This window comes from Lampetra fluviatilis, chromosome 4, assembly GCF_964198595.1.
Source record: "Lampetra fluviatilis chromosome 4, kcLamFluv1.1, whole genome shotgun sequence".
NCBI lineage: Eukaryota > Metazoa > Chordata > Hyperoartia > Petromyzontiformes > Petromyzontidae > Lampetra > Lampetra fluviatilis.
The window spans coordinates 12,936,811-12,951,726 of record NC_136278.1 but is presented as its reverse complement, the minus strand read 5'-3'; the positions used below and the strand labels follow the sequence as shown (position 1 = coordinate 12,951,726).

The 14,916-nt window shown below is 45.0% G+C and overlaps 1 protein-coding gene across 3 annotated transcripts in view; it reads left to right on the top strand.

Annotated features, from left to right (window-relative positions):
• The window catches only part of XPNPEP1 (X-prolyl aminopeptidase 1), a 35,482-nt gene that overhangs the window by 2,855 nt on the left and 17,711 nt on the right, over positions 1-14,916 (top strand). For 2 of the 3 annotated variants that reach the window (XM_078855599.1, XM_078855601.1), the window contains 6 exons: positions 3,201-3,329; positions 5,939-6,002; positions 8,106-8,210; positions 10,968-11,060; positions 12,098-12,241; positions 14,778-14,873. In XM_078855599.1, coding sequence (XP_078711725.1) covers positions 3,201-3,329; positions 5,939-6,002; positions 8,106-8,210; positions 10,968-11,060; positions 12,098-12,241; positions 14,778-14,873 — 631 coding nt within the window. The remainder of the gene's footprint in view (positions 1-3,200; positions 3,330-5,938; positions 6,003-8,105; positions 8,211-10,967; positions 11,061-12,097; positions 12,242-14,777; positions 14,874-14,916) is intronic. The other variant, XM_078855600.1, reaches the window with a different exon arrangement.

The window sequence follows — 14,916 nt, the reverse complement described above, 5'->3', positions numbered from 1 at the left end:
CCTGATGTATATTTGGAGTTTCCATGTTCTCCCAGTGGTCGTGTGGACTTTTCTCCGGGTCCTCCGGTTTTCCCCTCAACATTTAGAAAAAATGTTTTTACAGTATTTAGCTGCTATAAATGTACACGTGGCAAGCCACTAAGTTGAGCTATAATTTGTGGATGTTTCAAGAATGACTTGTGTACCTTTTTAGCATCAATCATAGGGACTTTACACTTCTCATTGGTTTGGATGAGGGTGTTATTTGTGTGTTTGTCAGGGCCAGGGTCTTTTGGAATGAAAGGTCACGTCGTTAAGTGGCATGTTCTTCTTACGTAAATGTAGGGTTTAAGTTCAATTCTGTATGCGCACTTTGAAACGTAGTGCAAGAAGATGGGGACTTAAGTGGCCATGCAAAGTACTTGTTTCGTTGTAAACGACGGCTGTAAAGATTAAAATGCAGTGCAACTCCTCTCATCCAACATGGTGTGCGGGATGCATGTTCTGGCAAAGTTTTCTTTCCACATCTCAAATCTGTGATGTTTCTAATTCATCTCCCTGCACGTTTTCTTGTACATCACGATGGTTTCTCCTCCCATGCATCTCCAATGCATCGCTAATAATCTCTGCCTTCCTCTTCCTGCGTGATTTGGTCTTTCCTGCCCATGCTGGATTTCTGTGAAATAAGAGCTTCATAGCTCAACGGATTTTTTTCAGGATAAATAACGATTCTGAGAAAAGATTCCGATTATTTCATTCCGCACACCTTTCATTCCGCACACCTCCTTCCACCATGCCTCTCAGCCCCCAGCTGTGTATCATTCGCAGGTTTTGCTGTGTCTCTCTTAGATCTCTCTGCTTACTCTTTGGTTCTTTCGGTAAAGTCACGTGGAAATAAAATAAATAATAGAATACGACGTTTCGATTGCAACACAAGCAACCGTCATCAGGTGTGAATGAATGCAAGCTCGGAGAGAGACACATATACAGAGAGAGACATACAGAGAGAGAGACACAGAGAGAGAGACACAGAGAGACACACATGGGGGAGAGACACCTATACAGAGAGAGAGACAAACACAGACACGGAGAGAGACATACACAGAGAGAGTGAAACACAGAGAGAGAGAGACACATGGGGGAGAGACACAGAGACACACGCAGAGAGAGACACAGAGACACACGCAGAGAGAGACACAGACACACAGAGAAACAACGCCTCTGTGACGAGGCATTATATATAGAGAGAGGGGGGGGGGCAGAGAAAGTAGTATGTCAATGAGAGCGGTAGGGGGAGAAGCGTCGTATTCTATTATTTATTTTATTCCCACGTGACTTTACCGAAAGAACCAAATATTAATTCCTGCAGTCACGAAAGCTTCAAATCTCACTGCTTCTTTAATTTGTATTATTTCCCCCACGCCTTGGCTACTGCTTCTGCATCCTTTAACTAATTGCATGCTGACTGTTGCACTTTTGTTTAATCCATTACACTGTACATTTTTATTTTTATTTGGTGAAGGATATGCGCATCACATTACCCCCCCCCCCCCACGCTTTCAGTGGAAGCAGGGAAACCCAGCCATTTGAATTGGTCATTAGCTGATAAAAAAACATGCTCCATTCACCTGTTCATTACCATTATTGGCAGGCACATTGAAGGTTCGTACTGCTTAAAACAAAATGCATCTTAATAAAAGGGTTTTTCCTCTTTTTTTCTGGCAACAAAACTGCAACCTTTTTACGAGGAATCATGTGTGCATTAACCACAATACTTGTGGCAAAGGAGATCTAATGATGTAGATGCTTAGCCCGAGCCCTCATTATTTTGATAGTGCATTGTCTTTGAGCTGTACGCCTTTTGACGTCCTCTGGTCTAGCACCAATTGAAACGAGGCTCAAAAGAAAGCCGTCTCAGGAGTGGACCAATCAGTTTCAAAGACAATGCATATATTATCAGTGTGTTTTTGTTTGCATTTTGACCACAAGTATTGTGGTTAATGAAGACATGATTCCTCGTAAAAAGGTTTCAGTTTTGTTGCCAGACAAAAGGGGAAAACCCCTTTTATTATAATATTTTGGTCCTGGCAAAGGAGGTCTAATGATGTAAATATGCATCTTCTAAAGCAGGGGTCTGTAACTTGCGGTTCCGGAGCCGCATGCGGCTGCTTAAGCACTACTTCGTCACGTTTATTTACGACCGTCTCGTTTTGTCGTGCATTCGCGACTCTTGAACTATTACGTTTTTTTTACCGAATTCGAACAAAATTCTTCTTGATATTTTGGTTGCTGACCCCTGTTCTAAAAGGTATGTTGTTGAACAGTTCCTGATCGGTGCTTGCCCAGCTGCATTGGCTTCCAGTCGCCGAACGAATACATTATAAGGTTGCACTCATTACACACAAAGTGATTGCCACAAATCAACCACAATACTTTGCTGATCTCGTCAAGGAGCATAAAGCATCACGCGAACTACGCCCATCATCACAGCGGCTTTTGAATAGTCAGCAAATATAATACGGTCACTGCATCACGCGCTTTCAGATGCGCTTCTATTATCATCTGGAACGCTCTTTCCGAGAAGAGTCAAGCCGATTCAAGTCTGCCGCTGTGCGTTGCCACGGTGACAAGGTGTTATTCTCCCTCGCCTGGTACGCAGGAGGTCATGGGTTCGATCCCGACCCCGACGCCTGCTGTATATTTGGAGTCTGCATGTTCTCCCCGTGGTCGTGTGGATTTTTCTCCGCGTCCTCTGGTTTTTCCCTCCACATTTTAAACACGCTTTGAGAATATTTGGCTGCTATAAATTTCGACGCGATAAGCCACTTCGTTGAGCAATCATTTGTGGCCCGGTCGCGCTTCTGAAAAAGAGCTACACAGCTCAGTGGGCCTAATCTGGTAAACTAAACGTTTTCTTGAGCTGGGCAAGATGCCCCCTACCCCTCCGCCCGTCTGTCATCACGGCACCCACCGACACCACCGTGGACCAACGCACCACGCCAGGACGAGCCAACAAGGAGGCACTGTGGCACGGGGGGAGCGGCTCTCATCGTCACTGAAACTATGCACTTTCAAATCTATATTTAAATCTAATTTTCTTTAGAACTGCATTCTGTGTTTCGTTTGTTGTCCTTCCCCCGCACCTCCGGTTAGCATGGTTGGCTACGTACTGAGCGAAAAAAGTTCAACACACAAACATCTGTGCACATTCTGTTGAACAGAAAGGGATCGGTATGAAGGCCAAGGTAACAACGGAGATTCTCAGGCGCTTGCGCAATGCCATGAAGGACCTCCACCTGACAGCGGAGCCGCTTCAAGCACTCATCGTGCCATCGGGAGATGCACATCAGGTACCCAGTGCAAATTTGACGCTTGCGCACACGTGTGTGCCTCCTAGGGTTGTATTGCCCATTTTGGATCGATACAACAAATCTGAAAATCTGGCTTTGATAAGTAATTTTTGATGATCCAAAAATCTTTGTTTTTGGAGTGATCAGAAAGTATAACATCACCGGAAATTGTCACGTGCCGTCACATGGCATCAACTGACACCACTAATCTTAGTACAAAGACACGTTACTTTATTATAGAATGTAAATTACCTATCAAATAAAAAATATATGAAATGTTTTAATCATGCCTCGTACCTACATATTGGCGCGTGGTAGTGCTTGCATACACATTATGTGGTGACTTTACAAATTTGATTTGTATAGTAGGGACACCATGGTGGCTACATGTTATAACTACCTCGCCTGGTATATAGGAAGTTGTGGGTTCCATCCTGACCCTGACGCCTGTATAATTGGAGTTTGCATGTTCTCTCCGTGGTCACGTGGATTTTTCTTCAGGTCCTTCGGTTTTTCCCTCCACATTTTACAAACATAAATCATTGAATTGAGCTGTCACTTGTGGCCAGGTCGCTTTAAAAGGAGCTATATAGTTCAGTGGACCTTACCTGGGAAAATAAAAATAGTTTAGTTTAAATGATGAAAAATAGGAATAGGTTTTACCCTTCTTGGCAATACAACAGTTATGTTAAGATGTTCAAACACCAAATAGATGCCTATTTCAAGGCATCAAGTCTGCATCAACCACACAGTACTTGTGGCAAAACATGCAAACAAACGTGCTCTGATAGTAGTACATTTTTTCCCCGTGTCCCACACTCAGCTTCCCACTTCCAGCCCCGCCCACTTCCCAACCCCAGCCTCACGTCCTCTTCACCTAGCGTTCACGCAGCCCCTCCCTTCCCCTTCCCCTACTCCACCCCCCTCTCTCTCCTCCCCTCTCTCTCCCCCCTTGCCTCCCCCCTTTCTTACCTATATAACCTCTTGCCACGGCAGCTCTCTCGCCAACTTCAGCAATTTTATTGCTGTGGCTGTCACACCTGATGAAGATTGCTTGTGTTGCGATCTAAACGTCGTGATTTGTTTCATTTTCTTTTATTTCTACCTACGTGACTTTACCGAAAGAACCAAAGAGTATGGATTCCTGCAGTCACGAAAGCATCAAGTCAAGAATGCTTTGATAACATATGCATTGTCTTTGAAACTGATTGGCCTACACCAGAGACCTTATGTCCTCGTCTCACTCCTCGTGTTAGACCAGAGAATGCCAATGGTGAACGGTACAAGGGCAATGTTTCAAAGTATACTCGCTCAGGTTGAGCAGTTATATCTATGGGACCTCTTTGCCAGTATCAAAATGAGTTTATTTAGTCATTCTTATTTTTTTGTATTACTGTTAAGTAAAAAAAAATTATTGTTTAAAATTAGATATTATATGTAATGTAATAACTGCATCCTTCAGTTTCCAGGTTTTGTGCAATTACATACATACACTTATTCATGTAAAAACATGCACATACACATATATAAAGACACAAATCCCCCATATAGCCTTTAACAGACTGTTGAGTCAACAGTCTGCTGCACTGGGTACTCACGACGAGCTTGAGCGAAGTGTTGGCCATGCGTGAACACTGGACTTGTGGACTGAAACAAAATGCATATCAGAGGGCCACAGAGCTATACGCAGCAGTTCCGTAGATGTGTAATAAAGCAGATTAGTATTAACAACTCTTTGTGAGTCTATTACTGGATGAAGGCCTTCCCGTGCAGCGTTGGCTATGGGACGATACTTCGCACTTTTCACTGTGGGGACAGAAGCCTAGGGACGAGTTCGGACATCACTCGCCACTGATGTTACCCATGGCTGGGTATTGAACTTCGGTCGGTGGTTTCAAAGCGCAGCGCGTTAAGTGCTGTCCCGTGGCTCCTCCCTATAGTGTGTACACAGGTTCAGATAGACTCCTGCATCAAACACAATTTTATTCACTTTTTAAAAGCCATTTTGACGGAAAATGTTACTTAAAATGAAACATTTCACTTGCAGGTGTGTTCATTGTCACTCTAGAATACGTCTATCAGATGAAGAAAAGAAAAAACCGGAGTGTATCGGTGAAATGTCAGAAGCTCATGTGATTTGACAATGTTTTAAGTTCTTGGGGTGCATGAAAATAGTATTGCCGACCAAAACTATCATTCAGACACGCTATAAGCCCGTATTGGAGGAAAAAATAAATTATGCGGAAGGAAACCTACCCCAGAAGGCTCATTAAAAATGGTTCCCTGAGTGCTCATCCTTGACTTCAATTAGCATAAAAAAGTATTCATCCAGAATAAATAAAATCCACAAATGGATCTTGTGACATAACGAACGGTTTTGTTCAGATTTTTTTGGTTTAAGAACATTCAATTTGGACACTGGTTGGAGAGATGCTTTGTCTCCACATTTTCATGGCACAGAAAATTATTATTGATGACGGTACAGGAGCAAGGCATTGAGTACAAGAGGAACACGTGTTTTATGTAACGAGAATAAGCGTGGTACATGGGTAAATGTGCTAGTCTCCACTGCTTATGTAATGGCTGTGCTCTCCTCGTTGTTTTTGCAGAGTGAGTACGTGGCCGACTGTGACTGCCGTCGCGCCTTCATCTCTGGTTTTGACGGCTCTGCAGGTGGGTTGAGTCTTTCACTTTAATCAGAATTTTTAAAATGACAACCAAAAGCTGTGCTGACGGCGGTAAAAGCTGATAGAGGCGCAGCCCTGTAATTGCTCGCTCATGCCACTGCTGGCAGAAGGGGCCTCTGCTATGGGAAGCTCTTGAGAACCCCTGTGTAACGGGTTCCGGAGACACTTGTAGAGGTAACTTCTTTATTACAATACAACACTCCAACAGTCCTGATATTCTGTTACAGCCTAGGTACACAGCCTAGGTACACAGCCTAGATACTCTACTCTGGCTACGCTCTGGAACTCGCCCTCACAAGGTCGTAGAGTCGGGAGTTCCAGAGTCCCACCACTCGCTCTCACAACATCCCAGGGTCTTCAGATGGCTGATCGTGGGTCTTGGGTCTTGAGTTACAACTGGCCCCGATCGTCTAGGGAGCTCCCCTTTTTATGCCTAGTCCAACGAGGGGTGGGGCCATGTGCGCCACCAGACATCCCACAGAGCACACACAGCCCCCCCCCGTTGGCGGCGCCAAAGGGGATTAAGCACCTGGGAACTCAACGCCTGGCGCCCAGAGGCTTAAGCGTCTGGACCCCTTGGGAACTCAGCGCCTGGCGCCCAGAGGCTTAAGCGTCTGGACCCGCCCGGGAACCCAGAGCCTCCAGCAGCCCCTCCCTTCTTATGTCACTACACCTGTAAGAGGACATTTTGCCTACTCTTCCGAGCTGGCGTGCAACCCGCCAATCGACTGACTGCGGTGAAGCCATCTATACCGCTGGGTGGACAGGCGGTGGGGATTTGAGAAACTTGTGCCATTGTTTCAGATGCCACGCGTGCGCTAAGAGGTGTAATCAAACCAGCGACTGCTGGATTGCAAGTCCTGTTTGCTGACCATTACACCGTGGCAGTGTCCAGCTGAGAGTGGTGTACAAGCACAAATAATGAGAAGCTAGCCACATTCACTTAACACAATTTGTTATAACAAGTAAAAATACTTTAGGCCTTTGTTAATACCCCCCTCCCCAGAGTTACGAAAGGGCAGAGAGGTCGACTCGTTTATCGTGGGATTTATATTTTGTTATCTCGTCACCCCTGGACATGGACACATCTCTTTTTATTACCGCTCATAACTTAGTAGCACACAAGCAAGTACCTAATTTTGAAACATCCGACGCAAAAGATGCCTGGTGTTGATCTTCCATGAAGCTCATGATCCACCCTAAACCACACCCACTCCACAAACCATGGCAGCAAATGCTGATGTACAAATGGAAAAATAAAAACTCTCCAGTGTGCGACAGTGGTCATCCAGAACAGACTGTACAAGGTATAACTACGCAAAGTCCGATCCACAAATATGAAGGAGACATCACAGCGATGATACACCACTCCGCTGCTCCTGACTCGGTTATCTGGCTTGACCACCTTAATGTGAAATTTTAGTTCTTTCTCTGCATCGACATCAGCCATACGAAAGAAGAAAATGTAATAGCAAATAGTATTATAATCCATAGCATGGGACTCGCTAATATAACGTATATTATATGATTAGCGGAGGTGGATGTGCCTCCAGGTGGCTTGCGGTATGCACAAATGTTGGGAGCAAAAGTCACGACTCATTTGTGTCTATAAAGTTGGCACCCAAGGAGAAAACTGCTATTTATATGTACTGTATATACACGTACAGTACATGCATGCTTGTTTGTGTTTGTGTGTGGGGAGCGGTAGCATTGCGATTAGCGCTCTGTGCTATGAACCCGTCACTGATATTGGCCCCGCGCACAACCAATGTCGGTGACAATTATCTGAACCAATCCTGGGCCTCCCCGAAGTTGACTCGGCCTCTGAAGAGTACATGTTGCGGTGTGTGTCAGCTTCGCCACTTGGGAGACAAAGGCGGCTGGGCGGGTGTGGTGCTGGGCACCCACCCCCTCAAGTGCCTTGAAAACTTATTTCTCTAGAACTGCTTTTTGTGTTTAGTTTATTATCGTTCCCCCACACCTCTGATTAGCACGGTTGGCTACGTACGGTGAGAAAGAGTACATAGGTGCTACTCGCAAATAGCACTCGCCCCAACAGTCTGTTAAAGATACATGTGTTTGCATGCAGGTATGGCGGTGGTCACAGAGGCCCAGGCGGCTATGTGGACAGACGGCCGCTATTTCCTGCAGGCCGCCCAGCAGATGGACAGCAACTGGACCCTCATGAGAGTCGGTGCGTTGCCGCTCGCTCCTTTTTCCTCGCCACGATAACTCGGGTGTTTTACTCGGTGCCGCTCTGGTTTGTCAACTGGGTGAACATCTCTACTGTCACACTCATTACACACAAAGTGCTTGCCACAAATGAGCCGCAAAATCTCGCTGATGTCGTCAAGGAGCATAAACCATCACACGAACTCCGGTCATCCTCGCAGCGGCTATTGGCTAACCATCGAACAAAGACGGTCACTGCATCGCGCACTTTCAGGTGCGCTTCTGCGGCCATCTGTAACGCTCTTCCTTCTGATATTAGGAAGCAACTGGAGCTTTGCACTTTTCAATCTCGACTGAAAACTCATTTCTTTAGAGGTGCTTTTTGTGTTTAGTTTGTTGTCCTTCCCCCGCACCTCCGATTAGCACGGTTGGCTACGTACAGTGCGAAAGAAATTCTACATACATACATACATACGTGAATCTCCATCTAGTTTAACAGTGAAACGAGTGCCTTTATTCATGCAGGGTATTTTACATAATCTTTTACTCCGTGTAGAAGGTCCTATCTTCATGAAAAGTGATATCCTTATTATTGGTTATTTCGGTAAAGTCACGTAGAAAGGAAATAATAAAATAATAAAAATATAACATTAAATAAAATTCTCACGACGTTTCGGCCACAAAGCAAGCAGCCGTCCTCAGGTGAAGAAACAGAGCTGTGTGGCAGAAAAACGCTGCATCAGTGAAACGATTGCACCTCCTATTAGCACAGTTGACTAGAAGTTCAACATACATATGTACATTGCAGCAACACTCTCATCAATGTTCTTCTGCTATTATCTCTGTTTACTTTATGTGGAAACCAAGTTTCTACACTATGGGAACCTCATTTGCCAGTAAAAATATGATAATTGGTTCTTTACCCTTCTATCTGGCAACAAAACTGAAACCTTTTTACAAGGAGTCATGTTTGCATAGACCGCAATACCTGCAGTCATAATACAAACAAAAGAACATAACTCTGATAATGTGCACTGTCCTTAAAGTTGATTGATCCACACCCGAGACAGCTTTCCTTAGAGCCTAGTCTCATATGGGTTGGACCAGATGACGCCAAAAGTGCGCCTTTTGGCGTCATCTGAGACTAGGCTCTAAGGAAAGCTGTCTCGGGTGTGGATCAATCAACTTTAAGGACAGTGCACATTATCAGAGTTATGTTCTTTTGTTTGTATTATGACTGCAGGTATTGCGGTCTATGCAAACATGACTCCTTGTAAAAAGGTGTCAGTTTTGTTGCCAGATAGAAGGGTAAAGAACCAATTATCGGAAACCAAGTTATTTGCCCAAGTTGGTGTTCATCCACAGGTGGGGCAGGGACTCAAGTAGGGTATGGGCCAGTGTTCGTGAAGGGGGCACACTGCCGCATGGCTTGAGGTGTTTGTTTTCGGCCACTGAGCTGGCTGATATCCCCTTTGGCCTAGAACAGGGGTCAGAAAACCAAAACAACAAGAAGAGCCATTTTTGTGTAAAAAATTCGGTAAAAAAACTCAGTATTTCAAGAGGGGCAATGCAACGTAAATACAAGATGGTGGGTCCTTAATAAATTAACGGCACGAAGCGGTCCTTTGAAGAGACGCATGCTGCTCTGCAGCCACAGGGTGCCGACTCCTGCTCCATGGTAAACCGGACTCCCATGGTAAACCGCAGTCCCATGGTAAACTGGACTCCCATGCTTGTGCACCACCGCCAAAGCAGTATCACCGAGTGATGTGTTCACGTTTTATGAGGTTATTTCTGTCTCAAGTTTGACAGAGCTGTAATGTAACGGTGATCATATCAAGGTGTCCTGTTCCTATCTTGTGATCCTGACCAGCGTCTTCTCCTTCACATACCAGCCTGTGCAGTGGTCTACTTACTCTCGCATGCTTAATAGAATCTGAGCAATCTAAAATATGGACTCAGGTCCTTAAGGGATAAAACTCAACAGAAATTGGCCGAAAGGTAAAAAAATTGCTGGTGCACCGATTGCCTTGATCTACCCTGCTTAATTTTACACAATGTACACTGTGTTCTCAAAATACGTGCACACACACGAACACTCACCAAACGAGATGACAGCACTGCATCATTTACATCACTGGTCAGTTTTAATTTAGAAAAAGTATTCATGAACCAGACCAATGACCGTATTCTTCACAATAAAAAATGTGCTTTTGTGCCCCCTGTATTTTAAATCAAAGGTTGGAGGGTGTGTCTTACAATTCAGTAGGTGTGTAACGATTAGGATGCTGTGCTACAAACCCGGCGACTTGAGTTTGGTTCCCACTCTTGGCCAACACCAGTGACGATTATCTGAACCAGTTCTGGGCCTCCCCTAGGTCCACTCGGCCTCAAATGAATACCTGGTGCAATGAGTAAACTTCGCCACTGGGGAGTAAGAGGTGGCCGGGAGTGGTGCTGGCTACAAACCCCCCCCCCCCCTTGTGTGCAGGCCTTTGCATATACTCGCAAACAATACTTGCCCCAGCAGGCTGTTAAAGCTATATGGGGGATCTTTGTATGTACGTGTATGTATGTGTGTGACCAGAGTTGTGTATGACTTTATTGATAACGGGCACAAGTTTGGGCTTTGTCTTACTTTCCGGAGCGTCTGTTAATCTGGAGAACGGCTGTACAATTGCCGCGAGCGTGGGTTGATTCGTATTTGAGCGACGCCCTCCGATCTTTTGCACCCGTGTATGTGCGTGCGCGCGTGTGTGTTGCGTGGCACTGCCTGCAGGCATCCAGGACACGCCCACGTGGGAGGACTGGCTGCTCAGCGTTCTGCCCGACGGCTCGCGCGTGGGCGTCGACCCCTTCCTCGTCCCTGCCAGTGAGTCCACCGTCTCCTTCACGGCGGGGTGTCGCGCGCGTGGGACGCTCCTCGCGCTCACGTTGGGAGTTCCAACGGCGTTTAACCCTCGGGGTGCTCTCTGCCGTTAACATCTGGTGACGCAGCGAGGGTAGCATTTCAGAATCGGAATCTTTTAGAATCGTCAAAATGTTTATTTGTATCCTGGAGAAATCCGATGAGCTGATGAAGCTTCTTTTCACAGATGTCCAGTCGGGGCGGGTCTCAGAGTTACAGCAACAAACAACGTAATTGGAGTGCAAAGTATAGGAAAGCAAATCACTATAAATAAATACAATAGATCAAGTATATTTAAGTTCTTATTGCATAAGTTCACCAATTCCCAAGCTTGGGCAAGGCAGCAAAACAACAGCAAAAACAGTTCCAGACCACACCAAGACAACGCACAGTCCCTCAACAAAATTTCACATACAAATGTAACTATGGATACATGGGTATGTATGACAGTTGCTTTCACAAAATGCTGCTGCATAATATTGCTGTGGAAAGCCAATAGATTAATGGACTAAAATATATTTTATGTACATATGGAGATACAGAATAGAGTTTTGCATGTAAATATTTTCATACTTGTGTGGAGATGAGGGAAAAGTAATACAATTTTCTTTAAAAAATCACAGTTACTGAGCACAGGTATAAAGGTTCCAAACACTAAGTAGCCACAAACAAGCAAGGTTGAACATGTAACAAACAACGGTTTATACTAAACTAAAAAGCTACATTATTTTGTATTTTACCAGGTAAGGCCCACTGAGCTATATAGCTCTTTTTCAGAAGCAACCTGGCCACAAATGATAGCTCAACGAAGTGGCTTTTACCATGTGGAAATGTATAACAGCCAAATACTCCAAACGCATGATTCAAAACGTGGAAGGAATAACTCGAGGACCTGGAGGACAATCCACACGGCCACGGGGAGAGAGACGTGAAAACTCCAGGCGAGGTAGTTAACGTCCTCGCCACTGACACCCCTGATGGTTCTCCTGAAACCTTGGCAGGCACCTGGAAGTCCAGCTCGAAGCAGCTGAAGCGAGGAGGAATCCAGTTGGTGTCCACAAGCACCAACTTGGTGGACGCCATCTGGGACGACCGCTCCCCCCAGCCACAGAGCCCTCTTCTCGTGCTGCCTCTGAGCTACACAGGTGAGCTACACAGGTGAGCTACACAGGTGAGCTACACAGGTGAGCTACACAGGTGAGCTACGTAGCCACTGGAGCGATTGGGAAGCCGATGGAGTTGTGCACTTTTAAATAGAGATTGAAAAGGAATTTCTTTAAGAACTGATTTTTTGCGTTTAGTTTGTTGTCCTTCCCCCGCACCTCCGATTAGCACAGTTGGCTACGTACGGTGCGAAAGAACTTCAACACGCATACGTACGGCGACATTTGTGAAATATCATGTGAAAACTCTACTCTTAATTGCTACTTCACCTGGAAATAATGTCGGTGACAATTTCTGGTTCGCCGTAACATTGCAAACCATTTCAGCCAGTACAAGGGCCTTTGACATTTATTACTCCTATGGGTCCCTCTTTGCCAGTACTCTATTAAGGTTATAAGAAGGCGTTTCCTTTTATTGCATAAATACAGGTGTTAAGATGTTCAAACACCAAACAGACACCTATTACATTTCTGATACGCTGTAACATGGCAAGTCATTCCATCCAGTACAAGGGCACTGTGTCCTGTGAAATGTATTACTTCTGTCTTATCACACGGATGTATTTTGGCATTCAAGTTGGCGTCTGTTCCTGACAAGTGTTTTATGAAATGCATCAATATCCATGTCTGCTCTACGCTATAATGCAGCCCTCTTGACGTTACAGCCCGCTGTGCTGTACACACGGCTGCCAATGTGCCCGACAGGTTACGTAAGATCTATCTGTACTTAGTGAATTGCTTTCGCCACATGCAAGGGGCTGTCATCATACCGTTACATAAAATGGAATAAAAATAAATAAATAACGCGGTGATTGCGAAAGGAATGATTTTCAGAAGAGCCTTCCAAGAGTAGGAAACATCCGAGGATATACAGGGAAGACTGTTTTGTAGAATTTAAGCAATTCTGTGATTCTGTTTGCAAAGGAAGAGCCATAGGTTGTTGTTGACGATTCCCTGGTAAGTTAAGATGACTGCTTAAGAACTTGGATGATGGAACTCGGGCTTGTGTGCGGTATTTGAGTTCCGTATGACTGTGACTCGAGTGATAGCTATTATAAATGAAGGACCAGGTTCATCATTGGGTCAGTATATTGTTGAGCGACAGTGCGAATTGAATTACCACTAGCCAACAACACTTACTGATGATGTGAGCCATAGTTGGGCAGCTTGAAAGTCACAGAAAGGATGTCACTTGATGCTTTATTTGTGCAAGAGGTAACTGCGTCTACAGTGGGACGTTCTAATGCGAGACGTAATGTGAGCCACAGTTTACGGGAAATGGAAAGACTATTGTTTGACAGTTGGATCATAGAGGGGTTGCTTGTTTGAAACATCACATGTAGCCTACATCGCTCGCCAGTGTCCATAAGGTGTGGACGTGTATGGGCGTGTGTGTTCTCTCCTCGTATTTCCAAATGTGCATCTTTTGTTTGCATGATTTTTCTACTTTTGTTCCATTTTGTTTGTCTTTGTCCATGCTTCTGATCTGTCATTGCTTGCAGGATTCACCCAATTAAAAGATTGTTTTTCAGGCACATTGCTCTCCTGATTCGTATTATAAAAAATAATTAACATTCCTATAAAGTGCCCATATTTTGTTTGTCCAAAGAGTACTCTTAGCAGTGACCTATGAATAACAGAAGTTCACACTAGAACTCCAATCCTTGGCACACATTTTCTGGATCAACGGTATTAATGTTACAGGTGTTTTTTGCAGGCCGTGTGTCCAAGACCTCCATCTGTCCTGTAAAAATACAGGGTGTTTCAAAAATGGGACGCGATTTGTAATCGCTATATCTCTGCAACCACGAACTGCCCATGAATGAAACTCTTACCACTTGAAAGGGCGGGGCATAGAGTTTCAAATGATGACCGCTAGATACCTCTCCCAGCGCACAAACAGCTCCTAGCCTCAGTCATTCGCAAGACGGCGACCCTGCAACACCAGGCGTTTTGCGTTCTGCAGTTCAGCAAGACTGAATCCATTATTGCGGTGCAGCGTGCGTTTCAACGGCGTTTTGGCATTGATCCGCCAATGTCAAAGAGCATGGTGGCACAAAAGACCGTGTTTTTGTGCCACCATTAGCGTTTAATCTGGATGAACTCAAAAACAGAATCACGGCAGCAGTGACTTCAGTGGCAGAAGACACTTTGAGAGGCGTTTGGGACGAATTAAACTATCGTCTCGATGTTGTCCGTACAGCAGGTGGAGGGCACATAGAGCATTTATAAAATGGTTATTAAAATTTGATGACTCATTAAACCGTTTGTAACTTTTTGTGTAATTGTAGCATGTTGCCATCGTGAAATATACTGCTTTGAAATTGGGTCCATGATTTTGAAACAGCCTGTATCACCCAGCCTTGGTCGCTCTTCTTTGCATGATAAACATTCACCGAGCCTCGCACAGCTGCTGCAATGATGCCACTGCCACTTTGTAGTGTTTTGCAGGATCTTCCCGTCACTTGTTCATGTGAACCGTATGTCCACTCTGCATCGCTGTGCTGTGCCCTGGTAGGACTGAGCTGGCAGAGCAAGGTGGAGATGCTAAGAACCAAGATGCAACAGAGGAAAGCGGCTTGGATCGTCATCACTGCCCTGGATGAAATAGCCTGTATGAGACACAGCTCCCCTCAGCCACACAGAAATAACATCTA